This window comes from Diplotaxodon limnothrissa, linkage group LG12 (assembly GCF_057381915.1).
Source record: "Diplotaxodon limnothrissa isolate DT_005_m linkage group LG12, D_limnothrissa_male_GT1.1, whole genome shotgun sequence".
NCBI classification, from domain to species: Eukaryota; Metazoa; Chordata; class Actinopteri; order Cichliformes; family Cichlidae; genus Diplotaxodon; species Diplotaxodon limnothrissa.
The window spans coordinates 24,050,641-24,075,587 of NC_140607.1; the positions used below are offsets into that span (position 1 = coordinate 24,050,641).

Sequence of the window (24,947 nt, forward strand, 5' to 3'; positions counted from 1 at the left end):
CAGGGTAATTCCAGTCCAGATCAACAGTATACAACCTCACGATGTTACCATATCAATATCAAGACATTCTGATATTGCTTTAAAAAATAAAAGCATTTTCAAACTGCCCATATCTGAGTTGCTCCTGGAACAATTTCAAAATGCTCTAAAATGGCACATTCCTGTTTCCACAGGGTAATTCCACTTTAGATCAACAGTATACAGCCCCACAGTGATACCATATCAATATCAAGTCATTCTGATTTTGCTCTCAAAAATAAAAGCCTTTTCAAATTGTCCATAATTGACCTAACTTTCAGTGATTTCAAAATGCTCTAAAAAGGAAAATTCCTGTTTCCACAGGGTAATTCCACCTTAGATCAACAGTATACAGCCCCACAGTGATACCATATCAATATCAAGTCATTCTGATTATGCCTTCCAAAATAAATGCCCTTTCAAATTGAGCATATATACGACCTACTTTTTTAACGATTTCAAAATGTTCTTAAAAAGAATTTTGCTGTTTCCACAGGATAATTTCACTTTAGGTCAACAGTATACAACCTCACGATGTTACCATATCAATATCAAGTCATTCTGATTATGCCTTCCAAAATAAAAGACTTTTCAAATTGCCAAGATACGACCTACTCTTTTAAAGATTTCAAAATGCTCTAAAATTGAAAATTGCTGTTTCCACAGGATAATTTCACTTTAGGTCAACAGTATACAACCTGACGATGTTACCACATCAATATCAAGTCATTCTGATTTTGCTTTCAAAAATAAAAGCATTTTCAAAATGCCCATATCTGACTTGATCCTGGAACAATTTCAAAATGCTCTAAAATGGAAAATTCCTGTTTCCACAGGGTAATTCCACCTTAGATCAACAGTATACAGCCCCACAGTGATACCATATCAATATCAAGTCATTCTGATTATGCCTTCCAAAATAAAAGACTTTTTAAATTGTCCATAATTGACCTAACTTTCAGTGATTTCAAAATGCTCTAAAATGGAAATTTCCTGTTTCCACAGGGTAATTCCACTTTAGATCAACAGTATACAGCCCCACAGTGATACCATATTAATATCAAGTCATTCTGATTTTGCCTTCCAAAGTAAAAGCCTTTTCAAATTGTCCACAATTGACCTAACTTTCAGTGATTTCAAAATGCTCTAAAATGGAAATTTCGTGTTTCCACAGGATAATTCCACTCCAGATCAACAGTATACAGCCCCACAGTGATACCATATTAATATCAAGTCATTCTGATTTTGCCTTCCAAAATAAAAGACTTTTCAAATTGCCAAGATACAACCTACTCTTTTAAAGATTTCAAAATGCTCTAAAAGTGAAAATTGCTGTTTCCACAGGATAATTTCACTTTAGGTCAACAGTATACAACCTCACGATGTTACCATATCAATTTCAAGTAATTCTGATTATGCCTTCCAAAATAATGGCCTGTTGAAAATGCCCATAATTTACCTAACTTTCAGTGATTTCGGAATGCTCTAAAAAGGAAATTTTCTGTTTCCACAGAATAATTTCACTTTAAATCAACAGTATACAACCCCACAGAGATACGATGTTAAGATCAAGTCACTCTGATTTTGCCTTCCAAAATAAAAGTATTTTCAAATTGCCCGTAGACGACCTACTCGTTTAACGATTTCAAAATGCTCTTAAATTGAAAGATGCTGTTTCCACAGGATAATTCCACTTTAGATCAACAGTATCCAACCCGACAGTAAAACCATGTAAATTTCATGTTGGTCTGATTTCGCCTTTCAAATTAATGGCCCGTCGAATTTGTCCATATGTGATATACTCTTTCAATTATTTCAGAACGTTTTAAAAATGAAAATTGCTGTTTCAACACATATTGGGTTTTCATTTTGAAAAGCAAAATCAGACTCAATTGATTATGACAGAATTGAATCATAAAGATGATGTAAAAGGAAGCTGAAATTGCCACTAGGTTGTAATTGATAGTACGTTTATATTTTAAGTCTGTGGAAAGATGTCATTCTAAATAAAGAAATTACAAAACAGCTTGCAAACCAACCATGACATCTTTCCACAGACTTAAAATATAAACGTACTATCAATTACAACCTAGTGGCAATTTCAGCTTCCTTTTACATCATCTTTATGATTCAATTCTGTCATAATCAATTGAGTCTGATTTTGCTTTTCAAAATGAAAACCCAATATGTGTTGAAACAGCAATTTTCATTTTTAAAACGTTCTGAAATAATTGAAAGAGTATATCACATATGGACAAATTCGACGGGCCATTAATTTGAAAGGCGAAATCAGACCAACATGAAATTTACATGGTTTTACTGTCGGGTTGGATACTGTTGATCTAAAGTGGAATTATCCTGTGGAAACAGCATCTTTCAATTTAAGAGCATTTTGAAATCGTTAAACGAGTAGGTCGTCTACGGGCAATTTGAAAATACTTTTATTTTGGAAGGCAAAATCAGAGTGACTTGATCTTAACATCGTATCTCTGTGGGGTTGTATACTGTTGATTTAAAGTGAAATTATTCTGTGGAAACAGAAAATTTCCTTTTTAGAGCATTCCGAAATCACTGAAAGTTAGGTAAGTTATTGGCATTTTCAACAGGCCATTATTTTGGAAGGCAAAATCAGAATGACTTTAAATTGAAGTAGTACCATGGTGTGGATGTACACTTTTGATCTAACATGGATTCATCCTGTGGAAAGAGCAAGTTTCATTTTTAGAGCGTTCTGAATTCTTTAAAAGAGTAGGTCGTATATCGGCAATTTGAAAAGTCTTTTATTTTGGAAGGCAACATCAGACTGATTTGATATTGATATGGTATCACTGTGGGGTTGGATACTATTGATCTAAAGTGGAATTACCCTGTGGAAACAGGAATTTTCCATCTTAGAGCATTTTGAATTCGCTCCAAGAGTAAGTCATATATGGGCAAATTGAAAAAGCTTTTATTTTGAAAAGCAAAATCAGACTGACTTGAAATTGACATGGTAACATCGTGAGGTTGTATACTGTTGATCTAAAGTGGAATTACCCTGTGGAAACTGAAATCTTCCTTTTTAGAGCATTCTGAAATCACTGAAAGTTAGGTAAATTATGGGCATTTTCAACAGGCCATTATTTTGGAAGGCATAATCAGAATTACTTGAAATTGATATGGTAACATCGTGAGGTTGTATACTGTTGACCTAAAGTGAAATTATCCTGTGGAAACAGCAATTTTCACTTTTAGAGCATTTTGAAATCTTTAAAAGAGTAGGTTGTATCTTGGCAATTTGAAAAGTCTTTTATTTTGGAAGGCAAAATCAGAATGACTTGATATTAATATGGTATCACTGTGGGGCTGTATACTGTTGATCTGGAGTAGAATTATCCTGTGGAAACACGAAATTTCCATTTTAGAGCATTTTGAAATCACTGAAAGTTAGGTCAATTGTGGACAATTTGAAAAGGCTTTTACTTTGGAAGGCAAAATCAGAATGACTTGATATTAATATGGTATCACTGTGGGGCTGTATACTGTTGATCTAAAGTGGAATTACCCTGTGGAAACAGGAAATTTCCATTTTAGAGCATTTTGAAATCACTGAAAGTTAGGTCAATTATGGACAATTTAAAAAGTCTTTTATTTTGGAAGGCATAATCAGAATGACTTGATATTGATATGGTATCACTGTGGGGCTGTATACTGTTGATCTAAGGTGGAATTACCCTGTGGAAACAGGAATTTTCCATTTTAGAGCATTTTGAAATTGTTCCAGGATCAAGTCAGATATGGGCATTTTGAAAATGCTTTTATTTTTGAAAGCAAAATCAGAATGACTTGATATTGATGTGGTAACATCGTCAGGTTGTATACTGTTGACCTAAAGTGAAATTATCCTGTGGAAACAGCAATTTTCACTTTTAGAGCATTTTGAAATCTTTAAAAGAGTAGGTCGTATCTTGGCAATTTGAAAAGTCTTTTATTTTGGAAGGCATAATCAGAATGACTTGATATTAAAATGGTATCACTGTGGGGCTGTATACTGTTGATCTGGAGTGGAATTATCCTGTGGAAACACGAAATTTCCATTTTAGAGCATTTTGAAATCACTGAAAGTTAGGTCAATTGTGGACAATTTGAAAAGGCTTTTACTTTGGAAGGCAAAATCAGAATGACTTGATATTAATATGGTATCACTGTGGGGCTGTATACTGTTGATCTAAAGTGGAATTACCCTGTGGAAACAGGAAATTTCCATTTTAGAGCATTTTGAAATCACTGAAAGTTAGGTCAATTATGGACAATTTAAAAAGTCTTTTATTTTGGAAGGCATAATCAGAATGACTTGATATTGATATGGTATCACTGTGGGGCTGTATACTGTTGATCTAAGGTGGAATTACCCTGTGGAAACAGGAATTTTCCATTTTAGAGCATTTTGAAATTGTTCCAGGATCAAGTCAGATATGGGCATTTTGAAAATGCTTTTATTTTTGAAAGCAAAATCAGAATGACTTGATATTGATGTGGTAACATCGTCAGGTTGTATACTGTTGACCTAAAGTGAAATTATTCTGTGGAAACAGCAATTTTCAATTTTAGAGCATTTTGAAATCTTTAAAAGAGTAGGTCGTATCTTGGCAATTTGAAAAGTCTTTTATTTTGGAAGGCATAATCAGAATGACTTGATATTGATATGGTAACATCGTGAGGTTGTATACTGTTGACCTAAAGTGAAATTATCCTGTGGAAACAGCAAAATTCTTTTTAAGAACATTTTGAAATCGTTAAAAAAGTAGGTCGTATATATGCTCAATTTGAAAGGGCATTTATTTTGGAAGGCATAATCAGAATGACTTGATATTGATATGGTATCACTGTGGGGCTGTATACTGTTGATCTAAGGTGGAATTACCCTGTGGAAACAGGAATTTTCCTTTTTAGAGCATTTTGAAATCACTGAAAGTTAGGTCAATTATGGACAATTTGAAAAGGCTTTTATTTTTGAGAGCAAAATCAGAATGACTTGATATTGATATGGTATCACTGTGGGGCTGTATACTGTTGATCTAAAGTGGAATTACCCTGTGGAAACAGGAATGTGCCATTTTAGAGCATTTTGAAATTGTTCCAGGAGCAACTCAGATATGGGCAGTTTGAAAATGCTTTTATTTTTTAAAGCAATATCAGAATGACTTGATATTGATATGGTAACATCGTGAGGTTGTATACTGTTGATCTGGAGTGGAATTACCCTGTGGAAACAGGAAATTTCCATTTTAAAACATTTTGAATCACTGAAAGTTAGGTCAATTATGGACAATTTAAAAAGGCTTTTATTTTGGAAGGCATAATCAGAATGACTTGATATTGATATGGTATCACTGTGGGGCTGTATACTGTTGATCTAAGGTGGAATTACCCTGTGGAAACAAGAATTTTTCATTTTAGAGCATTTTGAATCGTTAGAAGATTTAAGTCAATTATGGACAATTTCAAAGGGCCATTACTATGAAAGGCAAAATCAGACTGACTTGATATTGATATGGTATCACTGTAAAAAGACTGTGGTTGGAAAGTGTTGATATAAAGTTCAAATAGTATTTGGAAATACGACTTTTGCTTTTAAGAGCATTATTAAGTCATTGAAAGAGTAGTTCAAAAATGAAGATTCGCAGGGCTTTTACTTTGAAATCCAAAATAAGATGGCCTTGATAGTGACAGGGCACAATTAGGGTACAAGGCTGTGTCATATAGATCTAACATTAGAGTTTGTAAAAAAAAAAAAAAGCCTAAATTATATGTTATTATGTTCTTAACATATCTGTTAATTCACTCGAAGTTGGCTTTTATTTTGAAATCCGGTTTCCACATCCATTCCCGTAATACTTTGAATACACAGGGAACGTAAAACAAACTGGAGGCTGGCTCGGCACGGCTACTTGGGGACAGGGCTCGTCTGTTAGCCGCTACACCTGCTAACTCCAGGTAAGCGTAAAGTGGAAGGTTTGAAACACTAAAAACGAGTTTGTTTTTAAACTACAAAGACCTTACTCACCAAAGAGTGTTTTACTACTTGTGAGTGATCACGTTGTTGCTTGATGTCGTGTGCGGCGGAACTTGCCACAATAACAAACATGTCTGCTAACCTCACGGTTGCACGCTACGTAGTTTGCTATCAACAGTCATCTGTGCTAGCTGATATTTTGGTATCGGGTAGCAAGAACTACAAGAGAGTTGGCTTTAATTAAAGCAGTTATATCCGTGAAAGCACATCAAAATAAAATTACAGGCAAAGGCGATTAATCTATGCACCTAATATATATTTTGATCCCTCTGAATTTGTGTTGAAAAGAAAATAATACTTTGTGGCTTGTATGACCAACTTTTAATGCGCCTGTAGACCAAACCATTGTTGAGTGCCCAACCTTTAATTTTGAAGAGATTGTGCGCGCATTTCCGGTTATGTCTGTCAATTGGGAGTAATTTCCTGAAGCTTCCTCCTGAACAAGCGGCAGCCAGACTGGCGCCGCTAGTTAGCTGAGCAGCTAGCGAACACAACAACTCAAACTTAATTTTTACCCACGAATAAAAAGCTACGGGAGTTTCTAAACTCGGCTGTGGATATACGGAAGGCCGCTTCGACATGTCATTTGGTTGTTGGTGAGCTAGCATTGTCATTATGCGGCTAAAAACTTCTTTTTTCTTTATAAGGTTAGAGTTTCTGGTTCACACCTGCTGCCAGCCACCCAGACTCAAAACAGAAATCCTGTTTGTTTGTTGTTGTTGTTTTGTTTTCCTGGAAAGCTAATCTGTCTTTTGAATTAACAAGGCAGTAACTCAACAGGAAAAAATGCTGTTAAAATGTTTTGTCTTATGTCTTTATATTTACCTACTGAGCTGTGCAGCACCATAATCTATTCTAGAGGTTTCAAAATTACTGAAAAGCTGAATCAGCTTTTCAGCTAAACTGATTTTATTTTTTTGCTTTTCATTTTACTTCCAGAGCTTGTCACCAGTCTCATTAAGAAGCACTGCTGAACTGTGACAGTCTCTCTGCCCTAACATCTTGACAATGAGGTGAAACCGTGTCAAAAAGCCGCAGTGGGAAAAACATTAGCCGAGATGTCCATCACCAACACTCCTACCAGCAATGATGCCTGCCTTAGCATTGTACACAGCCTCATGTGTCACAGGCAGGGCGGTGAGAGCGAGACGTTTGCCAAGCGCGCCATCGAGAGCTTGGTGAAGAAGCTGAAGGAGAAAAAAGACGAACTTGACTCTCTCATTACAGCTATCACCACCAATGGGGCTCACCCGAGCAAGTGTGTGACCATTCAGAGGACACTTGATGGACGGCTGCAGGTATTTAAATATAAAGGCTGTTTCTGCTTAATACATCAGTGGTCATGAGGTTTTACACATCTATGAAAATTGCCAAAGATAGCACCGCTTGTCAGAAAAAAAATAGTATTTCTGCACCGCAAAGGTAATTTGCAAAGAGCTATTATCCAACAGATTTGGCAGATCTCAGCATGGTGTGCAGTGAGTTCTTAAAGAAATTTGAGGAAACTGGACAAGAGGAGGACAAAATATGTGGCAGGCCTTAAAACTAAACTAAGGAATGGCCCTTAAGATGAGCCATCTGCCAGAAATGGTGTCACTGGAAGGGAAACTAGGGCGGAAAATCAATGGCAACAGGTGAGAGGGAAGAAACTTAATTTGATATTTTTGGATCAAATTGTCACTGATATACACAGATGAGACCAGGAGAGAGGTACAACAGTGAAAATCTATAGCCATCTGTAAAACACGGTGGAGACTATGTCATGGTTTTGCACTGTCATCATGTAAGTTTGAAAATTGCATGAATATATTCTTTTTCCCCAGAGGCCCATAAAAAACATACATGGGCCAATAAAACGCTGATCCACTGACCCGAGGGCTTTTAAACTGTATGCTAACATCTACTCCATCAGAACGTCTGTTATCTGCAGCAGGAAACGTCACATCAAAGTGCAGGGCAAACCTCAGAGAATCCTGATATGCTCGCTTTTCTTGAGCGCACCCGCCACATTTTCTTTTAAAGGCTTACAAACACACATACTCACTCATTTACTAGCACGTTTAAACATGCCGACACACAGGTGAACATATACCTAATGTAGGGCTGCCACGATTTGTCGACTAGTCACGATTACGTCGACTATCAAAATCGTCGACGACTGATTTAATAGTCGACGCGTCGTTTGAAGCTTTGTAAGATCCCAAAAGACGCAGGAATAAGTAGCAGGATTTAAGAGTGTAATAACGGACTGAAACAGAAGATGGCAGCACTGCATGTACAAGGATGCCAGCTGCCGTTAAACCCCGAAGAAGAAGAAGAAGCAGCTGTGTCCCAGAATTCATAGCGCGGCCCAGCTTAGTTTCCAACAATGGCGGCAGCTAGTTAGTTTTAATGTTACTCTTATTATTCTTTCTGGGTCAGAAAATAAACGTTTAACGTATTTTCAGGCGAGAATGTAGCTGTGTAAACCTCAAATATCGGCTCAGTTTATCAGGACACCACATATTTTCAAAAGCGCTCCGACGTTTTCGGAGACGTCTGTTACCCACCAGCTCGATAGCTAGCCGGGGGCTAGGTCACTAGCGCGGTGAGAACACCGGACTCCCAGCAAATTGTTTTCTAACCCACCGCCGTCTTTCGCTACTCAGGTTAAATATATATGAGTCACTTAGATAAATTAAAAATGTTGTTGTTTGGCTTTTTTTTTTTTGTATTTTATTTGTTCCTGAGTAAATCGGTTTGTCTGAGATTAAAGTTATAGTTTTTACACAGCTGAATAAACGTCAAGCAGACAGCTGATTATCAAAAGTGTGAGATGCTGGAGAATATACTCCGTTGTCCTGTTATATTTTAGATAGCAAGGAGTTCATTAAACTTCACCGAAACAATCTGCAAATTTCATTAAAATTGAATAAACTATCATCTTGTCTTTATTTTTAGTTAGCACCTTAAACACTTAAAGCTGTAAGCTAATGATAGTTATATAAGAGCAGATGCTGCTGGTGCAATAAGCTGTAGTTTTACGTCCAGTGGATGATGATCTGATTAGTCGACTAATCGCATAAATAATCGGTGACTAGTCGACTATCAAAATAATCGTTTGTGGCAGCCCTAACCTAATGGTAATTCATCCAGTCAGAACTCTTTTTGCCTCCTGCTAATGTAAGAAGGACTTCCAAGAAAAAAAGAGGAAATTTTTATGCCTTACTTTAGGTTGTATGTACCGTATTTCCCGGACTACAAAGTGCACCTGAATATTAGCCGCACAAGCTAAAATCAGGGGAAAATCCTGTTTTGTACATACATTAGCCACACCTGACTAAAAGCCGCAGGTGTTTCAATGTTGTCTTATCATATGTAAGAGAATATGCACAAAGGGAATTGTCAGGAAAGAGATGGCTGTTTGGAGACACATCCCTTTTATTAATATTTTGAAAAACAAGTTATGGGTACATATTTGCATAACTTTTTAGGTATATGTACAAGTAGCGGTAATTACAAGTACGAAACATGTACTGTGCTTCATAAATGAGTAACAAATGTAGTACATAACAATAACCTACAGCACACCAGAAAAATAGATTCAGACTACCTTTTAGGCTCAGGTGCAACGACACGGCTTTAACAAGAAGAAAAGTCAGTCATTCACCATCTTTCTCTTCTTCCTGCGCACTAAAACCACCAAAGTCCTCTTCTCCAGTGTCGGAAACGAACAGGCTCAGGGTGGCTTCGTCATCCACTCTCAGCTTTCCTTCCTTCGTTTTCACATTTTTCCACGCTGTCAGATTCCACCGGTGGAGTTGAGCTTTTCGCAAGATTATTGCCGCTCGTCATCCACGTCTCCCGCTGAACGCGTAGCGCTACTTTGAAGTTTGTTTTTCGCGCTACTTGTACGGCACTATGTTGCCTGGCGGATGGACATGTGACCAACATACCACTCTTGAACCCCGATACTGTGTGTCTGATCGCATGCCCTTCCGCCAGGCAACGTAGTGCCGTACAACAGCGGAACAAACAAAACAAATCGTCTTACAATATGACAAAAATCGTGGACAATCCATAGAAAAGCCGCAGGGTTCAAAGCTTGTGCAAAAAGTAGCGGCTTATAGCCCGACAATTACGGTACCTTCATTTATTTGACATTGTTAATTGTCAATGATTTTGTTTTCCTTTTTTTTTTCTTTGTTTGCATTCATAATAATTTGTGACACATAAATGCAATGGTATTGTATTTACAGATATTATATACAGTTAAACTATTAAAACATCGGTTTCCGTTTGAGAAATATCAATGAGCTACACAAAAGTTGACAATAGGCGTTCTTTTCTGCAGCAAGAATATAAATGAATTAACTCTGTTTTCTGTTTCTCATTGTTCCCAGGTGGCTGGACGTAAAGGCTTCCCTCATGTAATCTATGCACGGCTGTGGCGCTGGCCTGACCTGCATAAGAATGAACTGAAGCACGTGAAATACTGCCAGTTTGCCTTTGACCTCAAGTGTGACTGTGTGTGCGTGAACCCCTATCACTATGAGAGGGTGGTGTCTCCTGGTATAGGTGAGTAATGTTGGTGAGGTTCATTTAAGATTTGCAGTTGATCCAGTTATAATCTGAGTTACAAATTTGGCTACCAACAGTTAATAAAACACATTTGTGGACGTACAAAGTTACTGTGAAGCATTTCGCTTTTATTCATTCATTTGGTAGTTTTGTTTAAAAAAAAAAAAAAAAAAAAAAGGGTAATACTTGCCTGATGAGGTATTGATGGATAAAAGGTTATGTGTTTATTGTAATACCTGTGCTGATTTTCTAATATTGTCTCTAACATATGCCCTCCATATGATAATATTTTAAAACTGAAACTAATACAAAAATAAGCCCAAACTAAACATTTTCAAAAATAAAAACTAAACTGAATCAAAAACAAGAATCAAAATTTAATTAAAAAAAAACACAAAACTATAATAACTCTGGTCTGTAACACAGATTGTAGTTTGACAGCTGCTTTGCCGCCTTAAGTGTTGTGATATTTACACACATCTGCATACCCATGAGCATCTGGTGCTGCCAGTGACCTGTTCCACCTGTCCTTTCTCTCGGTGTGCAGACTTATCAGGACTGACCATAAACAGCTCCGCCGGGCACAGCTCATCCATGATCGTTAAGGATGAGTTTGATTTTGACGGACAGCAGAGTGTGTCCTCCATTGATGGCAGCCACTCCCTTCAGACCATCCAGCATCCCCCAACCAGTAGTCGGCCACCACCGTCGGAATCATTTCCAACTCCAACTCTGCTCCCGCCCCCTGAGCCCTCCACCTCTGCCTCAACGGCATCCTTTCCTGCTGTTGCTGCTGGATCAGGCAGTAAGATACAGTCATAAAACATCACCTCGTAAACTTGCTTGTCAGTGTGAACGTTTCATACAGTCTGCTTCTCGTCTTTGAAAGTGTGTTGCACTTTTTGGAGTTCCTTGTCTTTGTCTGTCCAGCTTCAGATCTGACTTTCGTTCTCTCCTCAGATCCCACCTCCGCCTGGCCCAGGAACGGCTTCACTCCCACCATACCCCACCACAGCAACGGGCATCTACAGCATCACCCTCCTATACCACATCCAGCACACTACTGTAGGTACACACTGACACTACAGCTGTAACTGTTTATAAAATCACAGACTTTTCTTTGCAGAGCAGGTGATCGCTGACATCTCTCTCTTTCTCAGGGCCAGTGCACAATGAGCTCGCCTTTCAGCCTCCTATATCCAATCATCCAGGTGAGGAAACGCAGCCCACCCACCCAAATACACAAACCCTGTTTCAGGGGTGAATACAATAGAAAGTCTGATTTGAAAGCATCACACTTTTATAAATGTAAAATGTAGTTTGGTTTTTCTTTCATTATAGATTTATATATACATATATAACTCAAAGATAAGAAAGTTTATGTAGCCTTGAGGATTAACTATGGTTTATTTCTATTGATGTGAAATTATTGAGATCTTCTTACCCTCTGTTTCAGCTCCTGACTACTGGTGTTCCATTGCCTACTTTGAGATGGATGTTCAGGTTGGGGAGACATTTAAAGTGCCCTCCTCGTGCCCCATAGTGACTGTAGATGGCTATGTGGACCCCTCAGGCGGTGACAGGTTCTGTTTGGGCCAGCTCAGTAATGTACATCGCACTGAGGCTATCGAGAGAGCAAGGTAGGCACCAACAAGAATAATGAACTGAGATTTTAACGTGTTTTGCTTGGTTTGCGTTTTTGTTTGTTTGTTTGTTTTTGTATTGTTTTTTTACTAGGGATGGGTAAAATAGCACCGGTTCTGACATAAACGGTAGTAACCAGACCGAAAAGCAGCGCACATTTCGGTGCTTTATTTCGGTGCTTTTTTTTTTTCCTGAGCTGTGATACACTTTAGATTCTAGCCAATCATTTTACGTTTCCGAGGATAGTAGGCGGGTCCAGGTACGTACGTTCTTTTAGAGCAGAGCTACAGATTAAAATGCCCAAGGCGAAGCGGTCAAATGTATGGCTGTACTTCACAGCAAAATATGCAAACTCAGCAGTCTGCAACAAGTGCTTTAAGCTGATACTGTGATACTGTCAAAGGAGGTAACACCTCAAATCCAATGAAACACCTGGCGACGCATAGAGGTTTTTTTTTTTGTTTTTTTTTTAAGCCGAGAAATGCGCCGTATTTGATAGCTTGCTGCGAGACCTCACTCCGTGCACATCTACTGCGGGTGGGTTGCCTGTTATCGGACCCAGAGCAACATCCCCCAAAAACCCGAAGATTAGAGTCCTGGCCCCTAGCCCTGCCAGTGTAGCAGAAATGATGAGGATGATTATGCAGCAGCAGCCGTTCTTCTCTGCGTGAGTAGCTTAATGTTGTTCGTGTGTAATTTACGTTGAGTAGGCTAACCACGTTATTACATTAATGCAGGTAAGGTGAACTAGCAAACATCATCATAGCTACATGCGGCTGTCTTCTTGTTTGATGGCAGATACTCCCTTCACCCTGGCCAAAAAGGCTAAAATGACCAAAGAAAAAGTGGAAAACAGTTAAACATGAGAGGTTTTTGGACAAAGTTTGTGTTTTTTCCATTGTTTAAGCACTGCTTCCAGCCAAGAGTGATACCATATATGCCCCATAGCTGCAGAAAAGGCACACATTGTTATCTTTTTACAAAAAAACCCAGCTGAACATGAGAGGTTTTTGGACAAAGTTGGTGTTCTCCATTCTTTGAGCACTGTTTGAGCACCGGCACAGTTTCAAAAGTACCGATTTGGCACCGGTATCGGATAAAACCTAAACGATACCCATCCCTATTTTTTTACAGATTAGTTGTATCAGTTTTGGTTAAATGTTTGAAACTGAACAGTACCATATGTTACATACAGCCACGTGAAAAACCAAATGCACCACACCAGTCAACTGTTTACCAGCAAACCACCTTTACCAGCAATAACTCAAAGTAATCATTTTCTGTGTGACTTAATCAGTCTCTTACATCATTGTGTAATTTTGGCGTGCTCTTCTTTACACCTTTGATTCGGTTTATTGTGATTTGTGGCCATTTGTTTATGTGTAGATCTCTAAAGGTCCTGTCAAAGCAGGTCTTGAGTATGGTGTTCTTAAGTATTGGTTTTCTTGAGTATTGGTCTTGAGGTCTGGACTTTGGCTGGGCCAAATCCACATCTCAGTCATGCTGTTGTAGATTTGCTGCTGTGCTAGGGATCATTGTCCTGTTGCATGACGACCTTTTAGCCAAGCTGTAGTTGTCCTACTGATAACCTCACTTTTGACTTTAGAATACGTTGCTATACAGGAGATTTCATGGTTGCCTCATTTAGAACAAGGTGCTCAGGTCCTGTGGTTACAAAACACACCAAAATCCTCACATGACCACCACCGTGCTTGACAGTTGTTATGAGGTATTTGTGCTAATATGTTGTTTGTTTTATGCCAAATGTGGTGCTGTGGATTATAGCCACAGTCTAAAGGACAATCTTCCAGAAATCTGGCAGTTTTTTCATATAAAACTTTGCAAACGAATCCGTGCTGCCGTGTTCTTTGTAGAGAGATGTTTTCTTCTGGCAGCACTTCCATACAAGCCACACTGTTTTGAACGTCATGCTTAGATGAGTGATATGTTTGTGGGGTTTTTTGTTTTGTTTTATTTTTTTGCAGTTTCTCTGAGCATTGACCTTGAGGCCAGGGAAGATTGGCAGCTCTCTTGAATGTTTTCTACTTGTTAATGTCTTTCTTACTGTAGAATGACAAACTTCAATTTGTTTGGAAATGACCCTCCAACTCTTCCCAGATTGATGGACAGCAGTAATTGTTTCTCTAAGATCACTGCTGATGTCTGTCCTCTTTAGTATTGTCTTGTCACAAACCTGGATGCTCCAAAATTTCTGCTTTTGTCAAGGTGGTCACATTTGCTGGTGATCAAAGAATAAAGTCCATTTGATGAATTTCTACGTACCCTCTTAAATCATATGGATGCAGTAAGATTGCCAAGAGAAAAATAATGTCTTTTCACATGACTGTAGGTAGAAATTTCAGAAGAATCTGTTCTTCTTATAACTTCCGTTTATGCCTTCCTGTTTACTTAAAGAGACCCTTTATTCTACTGGCATGAGAAGTCATTTGACTTGAAACATAACGTTTGGCACTTTTTGCTACATTTTAAGCGACAACTTGCGTATTTCCTGTAAATGTGACAATGGGTGTTCTGTGGGTCATGCCATCCTCAACTATAGATTTAGAGAAGTGAGGAGTTGCATAATAGAGGAATATCAGAGGAGGCAGCTGGAGTCTCCTATAAACATGAATTTTACAGGAATAATTTCAAACATTTACCTCTGAGGCTGAATGAAAGTAGATTTTGGAATTGCTGTTTGTTTTGTGTAAATATGTGTCCACATCAAAAATGACAATCACATTGTGTGTTTACCTTTGAAATGATCTATGGATCAAGGCCTTGTTTATGTGTAATTTCTGAGTGCAAAGCTGACATTTATAGGAAGTGCACACCATGTTTTGGAGAAAGTCACTCCAGTTCATTCTCTTTCTCATGTTTTCCTTCTTTTCTGACAGACTACACATTGGTAAAGGGGTCCAGCTGGAGTGTAAAGGCGAGGGAGATGTGTGGGTGCGATGCCTCAGTGACCATGCTGTGTTTGTTCAGAGTTACTACCTGGACAGAGAGGCGGGCCGAGCCCCCGGTGACGCAGTTCACAAAATCTACCCCAGCGCTTACATCAAGGTGAGGCCACAGGTTTCAGTCCACAGCAATTTTTCCTGTGTAATAAACTTGTCAGCTTTCATATATTTTGGTTTGAGAAATGTAAATAAAAACAGTATTCAGAGTGTCGTCTGTCCCACCAGGTATTCGACTTGCGTCAGTGCCACAGACAGATGCAACAGCAGGCTGCTACGGCTCAAGCAGCAGCAGCAGCTCAAGCAGCAGCTGTGGCTGGAAATATACCTGGACCTGGATCAGTAGGAGGGATAGCTCCAGCTATTAGTAAGATATAGCAACTGCAAATACTGATGCTATGAACAGAAATTAAATCAAAATGATTTTATGGACTCCTGCTCAGTAGAGTCTTGACTACCCCACTCCAAAACTGAAGCTGGAAATCTTTGGATGTGTTACTTTTCATATAGACATAATCTGAGTGTCTGTACATCCAAAACCTCACAATATTGAGTTTACTGTCATCTAAGTATAAGAAAAACAATCATCTGAAAAACATATTTTGATTTAAAAATGTCCTTACTATTAAGTTTAATAAATAGCTTCACTTGTAGTTGATGAGAATCACTTGTAAGCTCACCTGAAGACTTTTCCTGGATATTACCTGACGGAGGTGAACAGAAGAACACAACTGTTTGATACAGTGGGGCAAAAAAGTATTTAGTCAGCCACCGATTGTGCAAGTTCCCCCACTTAAAATGATGACAGAGGTCAGTAATTTGCACCAGAGGTACACTTCAACTGTGAGAGACAGAATGTGAAAAAAAAATCCATGAATCCACATGGTAGGATTTGTAAAGAATTTATTCGTAAATCAGGGTGGAAAATAAGTATTTGGTCACCTCAAACAAGGAAAATCTCTGGCTCTCACAGACCTGTAACGTCTTCTGTAAGAAGCTTTTCTGTCCCCCACTCGTTACCTGTATGAATGGCACCTGTTTGAACTCATCATCTGTATAAAAGACACCTGTCCACAGCCTCAAACAGTCAGACTCCAAACTCCGCCATGGCCAAGACCAAAGAGCTTTCGAAGGACACCAGGAAAAGTATTGTAGACCTGCACCAGACTGGGAAGAGTGAATCTACAATAGGCAAGCAGCTTGGTGTGAAAAAATCAACTGTGGGAGCAATCATCAGAAAATGGAAGACATACAAGACCACTGATAATCTCCCACGATCTGGGGCTCCACACAAGATCTCATCCCGTGGGGTCAAAATGATCATGAGAACGGTGAGCAAAGATCCCAGAACCACACGGGGGGACCTGGTGAATGACCTGCAGAGAGCTGGGACCAAAGTAACAAAGGTCACCATCAGTAACACACTACAACGGCAAGGAATCAAATCCCGCAGTGCCAGACGTGTTCCGCTGCTGAAGCCAGTGCATGTCCAGGCCCGTCTGAAGTTTGCCAGAGAGCACATGGATGATACAGCAGAGGATTGGGAGAATGTCATGTGGTCAGATGAAACCAAAGTAGAACTTTTTGGTATAAACTCAACTCGTCGTGTTTGGAGGACGAAGAATACTGAGTTGCATCCCAAGAACACCATACCTACTGTGAAGCATGGGGGTGGAAACATCATGCTATGGGGCTGTTTTTCTGCCAAGGGGACAGGACGACTGATCCGTGTTAAGGACAGAATGAATGGGGCCATGTATCGTGAGATTTTGAGCCAAAACCTCCTTCCATCAGTGAGAACTTTGAAGATGAAACGAGGCTGGGTCTTCCAACATGACACTGATCCAAAACACACCGCCCGGGCAACAAAGGAGTGGCTCCATAAGAAGCATTTGAAAGTCCTGGAGTGGCCTAGCCAGTCTCCAGACCTCAACCCCATAGAAAATCTGTGGCGGGAGTTGAAAGTCCGTGTTGCTCGGCGACAGCCCCAAAACATCACTGCTCTCGAGAAGATCTGCATGGAGGAATGGGCCAAAATACCAGCTACTGTGTGTGCAAACCTGGTAAAGACCTATAGTAAACGTTTGACCTCTGTTATTGCCAACAAAGGTTATGTTACAAAGTATTGAGTTGTATTTTTGTTATTGACCAAATACTTATTTTCCACCCTGATTTACGAATAAATTCTTTACAAATCCTACCATGTGGATTCATGGATTTTTTTTTTCACATTCTGTCTCTCACAGTTGAAGTGTACCTCTGGTGCAAATTACTGACCTCTGTCATGATTTTAAGTGGGGGAACTTGCACAATCGGTGGCTGACTAAATACTTTTTTGCCCCACTGTATAGTCAGCTCAGATACTGAATTCTCTATGGTTGCTTTTATTCATAGAGTTTTTGGGGATATTGCTTCTGATAGTCCAGTGAGTTTACAGCTAGTGGTTTTCTGGCCTCCTGCAGGCTGTGTACTAAGCACACTATCCCCCTTGCTGTGCTCTGGTACAGAGACATGGATACTTTAGACTTGTTCCCAACATTGTCCCGAATTCATCTGTGAAAATTGCCTGATTGAGGGATGCATTTTGGGTTGGTTTGTTTTTGTCACAGTGGTTTTAATTGTCTTTCTGTCTCCTGTCAGGTTTGTCAGCAGCAGCTGGAATCGGTGTGGACGACCTGCGGAGGTTATGTATTCTCAGGATGAGCTTTGTTAAAGGCTGGGGGCCTGACTACCCACGCCAGAGCATCAAGGAGACCCCCTGCTGGATTGAGATCCACCTGCATAGAGCTCTGCAGTTACTGGACGAGGTTCTGCACACTATGCCTATAGCAGACCCACAGCCTCTCGACTGAGATCTTTGTAACAGCAGCATACAGTGGCAATGGAAAGTCTTCCTCTGTGAATTGTTTTGGGTAGAGAAGGTGAAACTGAAGCTGTCCCACATGAATAAATACTTCCAGGTGTGTTTAAAGCACCTTCTGTGCACTGTGGCCCTAACTTTAGCTCGTGACACTAAATTAGCGGAAGCAGTTTATTAAAAATGCTTATCCACATTTTTGATAGATGGCTTTAATTTGGAATGACTGGAATGGCTTAAAGTCACACAGCTTCAAAGTATAAATCACCAAACATGCACAAGGTTGACCTGCAGACCCCATTAAACTGGAATGTTCACCAACACAACCACCCCACTACTGACGGATATTAAAATCACACGCAGGCAAAAACATCTGTGTATTACTGGTTTGTGTTGTGTCAAGTTTTATTTAAACTGTTACAGACTGCTTTACACTTGGAGAAAGGCACAGGTTCATTCAGCTGTCAGGCTGAATAGCAAAGCAGCAGCACCCCCAACACTCAGAGGAGGGAAACCCCTCAACACCAGCTCGATTCTCACCCATCCACAAATGTTGCAGGAGAAAACAACATGCCCCCGTGCCTGAAGACTGCTTCCAGCTCCCTAACTGAAACATCTCTGTGGACTTGGGGTTTTTTGTTTGTTTGCTTTTTGGTGTGGTGTTGTCAAAGTACAGGTTTGGACTTCAAGTGATAGGTGCAAGTCTGTGCCCATGGGTGTCCTGATGTCCTAGTTTCACCAGTTATTATACAGTGTTCTGTGCAATGAGCAGAACATCTGGATTGGAGATCTTGTGGCGGGGTGTTTTATCATACTAGAAGAGCCTTCTGTCATGCTAGATGTTGCATTTAGATGGGCGTCAAAGTAACATTCGTACAAAAGCTCAGAGTCAAGATTTCCCAGCAGACGTTTGGTGTCTCAAGAATAACTGAAAAATAAGTAATAACGTTTGTTAGCTTAGCACTTCAAAACCAGCGTTACAACATGCTTTACACCAGACACACACTGCACATAACAAAATTCACATAAGCATACACAAATGATTCATTTCTGGCAAGAGGCCTTTGTAGATGATCATTCAGTCTTCTTTTAAACCATGGTCGCCTCCCATCGGTTTCAGATACACCCTCCATAATGCCGCCATGATACTCGGGCTCTGTACCTCCTCACTTTTGTGCTGAGAACACAAAGAGAAAAGCTGAGATTCTTTGGGTACAATAAGATGAGCAGAGCAGAGGCAGACTGCTAATTTTTATCTGTGATGTGCTTGCAGAATAATGAGCAGGCTTTGTTTTGGCAAACCAAAGCGATAAATACTGAGAAACGGTATAAATGTGTGATCATGACAGCATGAAAGTCCAGTCACTGGCAGCTGTTTCTCAACCTCTGTTAGCTGAGGTTTCTTTAATTGGATTTTAAAGGCCTAGACCTAATTGCACTTAAATACCTTATGACTTGCAGCCCACTTATCCAGGTCACCTGTGTGTAGTTTACCCACAAAGAGAAGGAGAGTTTAAGGCGGTTAACAGCAATATTGATATATTTTCTTGGTTTTATTTTTGTTACCTTTCTTTGTAAATTTTTAGCACTTTACTTTTTTTCCTCGATTTAATTCAATAACCATTGTTTTGAGGTGGCGAATGAACAGTAGAGCAAATAGGCTGGTTTACAGCTAACGCAGGGCTGTGATCAGGCAGCATCGTGTGATGCTTTGTAATGAAAACATACTGTATGCAGCATTGGGACACCTTTTGCCCTCTCACTTTTCATTTAAACACATCTTAGTTTTTCTTTTGGCTTATCAGACTTTTTTTCCTCTTCTTTTGATTTGCAGTTTTGTTTTCCTCTTTAATCCATGTAAATAACTTTGCTTTCGAAATGCATGTCAGTGTTTGCATGAATTTTAATGTCAAAGAAAGCCCTTTTTAAAATGGAGTGATTCATTTGCTCTGCATTACATGCAAATTATCATCAGAAGAGAGTAGAAACCAGCACCTGCTGTGTACTGATGTTTGTGTGTTGTAGTAAAGGCAAATAGAGGGAATCTGCATAGACGTAACTTACTCAAATGATCTAATGAATTCATGTAAAAATTTTAGCACGTCCTATTAAAAAAAGGCACCTTAAAGACATAAATCTCTGGTTATTAGCGGTCCACCTCTAATAAACGACCACTTCGCTTGCAGGTTGAAACCTGAAACGGGTGAAGTGTGACAAACTAGTCAAGAAAAGCGCGTCTGATGGATTCTGTTGCACTGTTTGATGCAAGTTGTCACATGTTGATCACTCGCAACCATCAACTCACGCTTGTTATTTTAACACACAAACTTCCGCTCAGTCATAGCTTCATGAAAAGGATTTTTCTTCACGAATGTCCGTCTGTCCTTTTATTCTTTGTTCACAGGGATCTTCACAACCCAACAAGTAACCATAACTAAGCCGTGGTTCGCTTTCCTCATCCCTGTTTGCATTATGTCACCATCATTTTGAAGAGCTGTGTTCAAAAATGTTAAAATCTTGACACTTCTTATTATGGATCTAATCTATTGCATGGCAGGAAACAGGATAGAGAATTTATGCTGAAGAATAGAGTCCGTTATATGATGTTGTGCTTTAAGGTGGACAGATGTTTTTATATAACTTGCAGTTATTATAGGAGCCAAAAGACAGCTCAGATGAGTTGATGCTGACTACTATGACAAATTGCAGATATAAAGTTTACCTGTATTTCTTATGTGAGAGTCTATAATTAAAAATGGCCTGATATTCTCTACACAGTGTCCTGTTCTTTTTTTTCACAGCAACATAAGAAAGCAATTATTAAATGAGGTGATCCTTAATGAAAAGGCCTGGATAGACACACGGGAGTGTACAGTTACACCAGAGCTCAAGTTAAAGTTAGAAGAACACTTTGAATTTCAACAAAGAACAAAGGATTGAAAAGCTCAGCTGATGTCTGTTTCAGTGCTGCTACTTTTACTGGCTCCACTTTTGATAATTCCTCTGATCTTAAGAGGTGATTTAAGTGTACAAAGAAGAGTTGAGACAAATGTTTTATAAAACAAGTAATGAAAAATATATCAATCAAGAGAAGGGTGCGTGGGTATGCCATGGCACACGATCATTGGAGACACATATATATGGCACAACCAAGACCTGGATATCCCTCCAAAACTGATGGGAAAACTGGTCTGGAGGCTGCTGAGAGGCCTACAGCAGCATTAGGGGAGCTGCAGGAATTTCTGGCGAGCAATGGTCGTGTACTAAATGGGCTGTAGTGGCAAGACATGAACCATCCAACCCTGAATACGTTTTGCAACCGTGTACACCAGGTTATTAAAAAGCATGTGGGGCCATGTTGAACTTTGTAGCCATAATTCCTACAGCACTGCACATCACAGGGACATCATGATCACGGTGGCAGCGTTATGCTTTGGGGCTGATTTTCCTCTGCTGGGACTTGTGCTTTAGTCAGGGTGGTAGAAGTTTTAACACAAGAAGACATCTAAAGATAAAGAACAGTTTTATCTTTTGCTGTAACAAGTTAAAGCATATAATCAACAAAAAAATGACTTCAACAAAGAAGATTTTCAATACCCCATCCACTCAGAGCCCATACCTGAATCCCACCTGTGTCCTGGAGATGCCCTTTGCAAAGAAAAGTGGGTAAATATTGACCCCACCCCCTCATTCAAATGCACTTTTGCTATATTTCATATCTCCCCTCATTCTTCTTTTTGCTCTGTTGCACCCATTTTTTACCATGTTCGTTTGTCACAGAAGACATTTGGACAACAAATCAAGAAAATGATTTTTAAAGGACATCCATGAGGTCAGAGGACACAGCAGACCCTGCCTTATTTACACGTGTAGTTTTCCAACTGTCACAGCTCAAAACCTCTGGGGCAACAAGCATTCTGTAAATACACACATTCTTTATAATACCAGCAGAACAACGTGCACTTCAGCTGATGTTTAATTAAAAAGAATAGAAGGCACATGTGGGTGGGCTTTTTCAAATTTACTGCCTGATGAAAACCGTTAGCAGTCGTGTACATCTTACGTTCAGTCGTGCTGCCTCTAATATCTGATTTCTTTCTGTACAAGGCTGGATATTTGAGTGGTGTGAAATAAATAAAAGAAACACAAGTACAAAAATCCCTACGGCTACTGTAAAGCATATGGAAAAAGTAATGTAGAGAAAGCCATAAAAAATGGATGTAAAAAACGCTCCAACACTGACACACACTGTATTTCTATTTTTTTGCTTTATCTACAGAGATGATGAGCGGCAAATTATTGAATCTATAAAAAAAAACCAAAAACAACAACTATGTGCTGTGTTTCCAAACTGGAATTTCTAATCACAATTTCTAACTTCACCCTAGTCTGAGCAGCAGAATTCAAAGAACAAAGTCCTCGTGCTATTTAACGCTTACCCAACTCCATATCAATATTTTTTTCAAAGGCTGCACTTTGCATCGTTCTTTTTTCTGCAATCTTGATCCAATAATTCAATTTTTGCAGGTCCTGAGGGACATTAATGCTCACTAGTGAGGAGTGTGGTGCTGCTTTCGTCAGGAATACCTGTTAAAATGAAAGCTTATTTCTGCCACTGGTGGGAAAAAAAAAAAAAAAAAAAACCCTTCTCATAAGAGTTTCAAGGTTAGCGTTCCAAAATTTCAACTTACTTAGAAGTCTGAGTTGAACTTTTGAGATAATAACTTAAAATTTCACCTGAACCTTCCCACTCAATCGCAAAAAACATCCTCCCGTATGTTGTAATTCTGATGAAATCTGAACTCCTCGTGAAAACAATCCCACGGGAAATATGAAAAGAAAAAAATGACAGCAGTCTGGCATGGCTTAAAATGAAACAGTCTTTATTAAGTAACTTTAATATCAGAAAAATAAAACTCTTAAATTCTCTTTACAGCAAATATATAATATCAGTGCTTTGGCCACAATAACTTAAAAGGCCGTTATAAAATATAGTCTGCTTTTAAACTCCTGACTCAATTTGAAAGAATTTATATGCCATAAGACTCCCCCTACATATACATAACAAAAGTAGTAAAATTAGCAAATACTTTGAACTGTTGGTACAGCTTAACAATATATGTATTTATATAGAGATAATCTAAGATACATTTTAATAGTATACCGTTCTTAATTTGGTGGTGTACAGACATGACAGGCAGCTTGGATCCTTGGCCTTTTTACAGTTGCAGTGTGATGCTTTACATTGGCGGTAAATTATGAAGACATGCTCGTGATGCACATTCCATTTTCCACTAGGTTTAAACGGCAGCTATCAATACTATTATGATCAATACTGTAAACTAATACCTAGACTACAAGCAGACAGCACTGACACTCTCCTGCGTGGAAACATGTCTGTGTTTCCAACTCTTCGTTCACCTAATCACTCAGAAAATTAAAGAAAAAAAAGAAACATTTTTTTACAAAAATCTTATTGTAAACATTTTAAAGATATATATATTTATGTATATATGAAATGTAACAAAATAAAAATAAGTTCTGTATATTTATCAGTCATTAACAGTAACATTATATAATACATACACAAAAATGTAAATAGATTCATATCGATAAACTGAGGGCCGACAGTGTATTGCATTCCCTCAGAGAGAGAAAGACTAAAAGGAGATCGGCTCATCGTAGAGCTGAGAATACAACGGGACGGATGGATGACCCAAAGAGGGGGGCAGAAGCGGGACTTGTTTGGTTGCATTTTGTTATGAAAGCCAAGATGATGGATATTAAAAAGAAACGGAGCAAAGCTGTGTAAAAACTCCCAAAATACTGTTTACAGCTGGAATGCTAGAGGGACTGCAATCCAGTGTCCACACACCAGAGAGACAGCACTGACCTAATGTAGTGCGAGCGCAGTCCGAGCTGAACTCGTTCCAGTGCTTCCCCCTTTTAAAAGTGTCCGTGAGCTCATTCTGTCCTGTACTAGTCTAAAGACACAGATATTTAAAGCTACGATTTGAGATGAGAAGGTGAGAGGAAAGTCGATAACATGCCTGTCCCGGCCAGTCAATAGTGTGATATGATAATGGGGAAGCTCTGTGCTTAGTAGTGCACAGGACAAAAGCAACTGAGCTGGTTAAAGGTGAAGTGTGTACCGTTAAAACATCTCATTAAAGAACTGAAATGTAATAGGAATAAAAAACTAAAATAAACAGACGGATTATTTCTGTCTACAAGTTTAACCCCAAAGTTTGTTTGTTTGAAACCCGAGAAGCTTCACTTAGTGCTTCGTGCTGAGATGAATTTTGCATAGGCCTGGCAGAAGAGACGTGGGATTACAAAAGTGAAGCAACGAGCGGCCTTCATCTCAGTTTTGCATCCCATTGGAATCATTTTCCTGACTTCCAACCGAAAAGCTGTGAAGAGACAGCCACGGGGTGGAGCCGTCCAAACGAGTCGACATTCAAGTGAAAGAGAAGGATATTACTGAGATGTCTACAAAAAGAAAAAAGAAAAGAATCAGTAGCCTGCCTGTACAGTACAGGGATTTGTTCCAGATCACAGCTGTCTTCATAGTTTCAGAAAAATCTCTTTTTTGCTCCCAGGTGTGATTTAAGTAAGAGTAAATACTTTAACAACAGGGAGGAGGAATGTTTCCAAAGGTACAAGCTGTGCATATCTGTTTTTGGCTGAAAAACAGTACTTTGTTTCCATACAAGGTCGTAACGGACATATAAATTAGAAGTAATAAACTCAGGTGGGGGTGGGGAAATGTGACAACAGAAATGGACAAAATAAGAAAGTTTGGTGCCAAAAAATATGAACGCAACACTCGATATCAGCTTGGGAAAATAGG

General features: G+C 39.1%; 1 protein-coding gene across 2 annotated transcripts; it reads left to right on the forward strand.

The window, feature by feature from the left end:
- Positions 1-5,934: 5,934 nt before the first annotated feature.
- LOC146621374 (SMAD family member 4-like) lies at positions 5,935-20,849 on the forward strand. Of its 2 annotated transcripts, none has more exons than XM_085367366.1 (10): positions 5,935-5,994; positions 7,013-7,371; positions 10,456-10,630; positions 11,181-11,438; positions 11,594-11,698; positions 11,794-11,844; positions 12,090-12,273; positions 15,175-15,343; positions 15,466-15,604; positions 17,878-20,849. In XM_085367366.1, exons 2-10 carry the CDS (start codon positions 7,132-7,134, stop codon positions 18,087-18,089), a joined length of 1,533 nt encoding a protein of 510 aa, XP_085223492.1. In that variant the 5' UTR covers positions 5,935-5,994; positions 7,013-7,131; the 3' UTR covers positions 18,090-20,849. The 2 variants fall into 2 exon arrangements, with proteins under 2 accessions (XP_085223492.1, XP_085223493.1); XM_085367367.1 differs by lacking the exon at positions 5,935-5,994 and adding an exon at positions 6,526-6,669.
- The last annotated feature ends 4,098 nt before the right edge of the window (positions 20,850-24,947 follow it).

Coding starts and splice junctions, on each gene's coding strand:
- LOC146621374 (XM_085367366.1), top strand. CDS start 7,132: ATGTCCATCACCAACACTCCTACCAGCAATGATGCCTGCCTTAGCATT. Junction 11,439..11,593: donor TGTTGCTGCTGGATCAGGCA/GTAAGATACAGT, acceptor TTCTCTCCTCAG/ATCCCACCTCCGCCTGGCCC. Junction 15,605..17,877: donor AGGGATAGCTCCAGCTATTA/GTAAGATATAGC, acceptor GTCTCCTGTCAG/GTTTGTCAGCAGCAGCTGGA.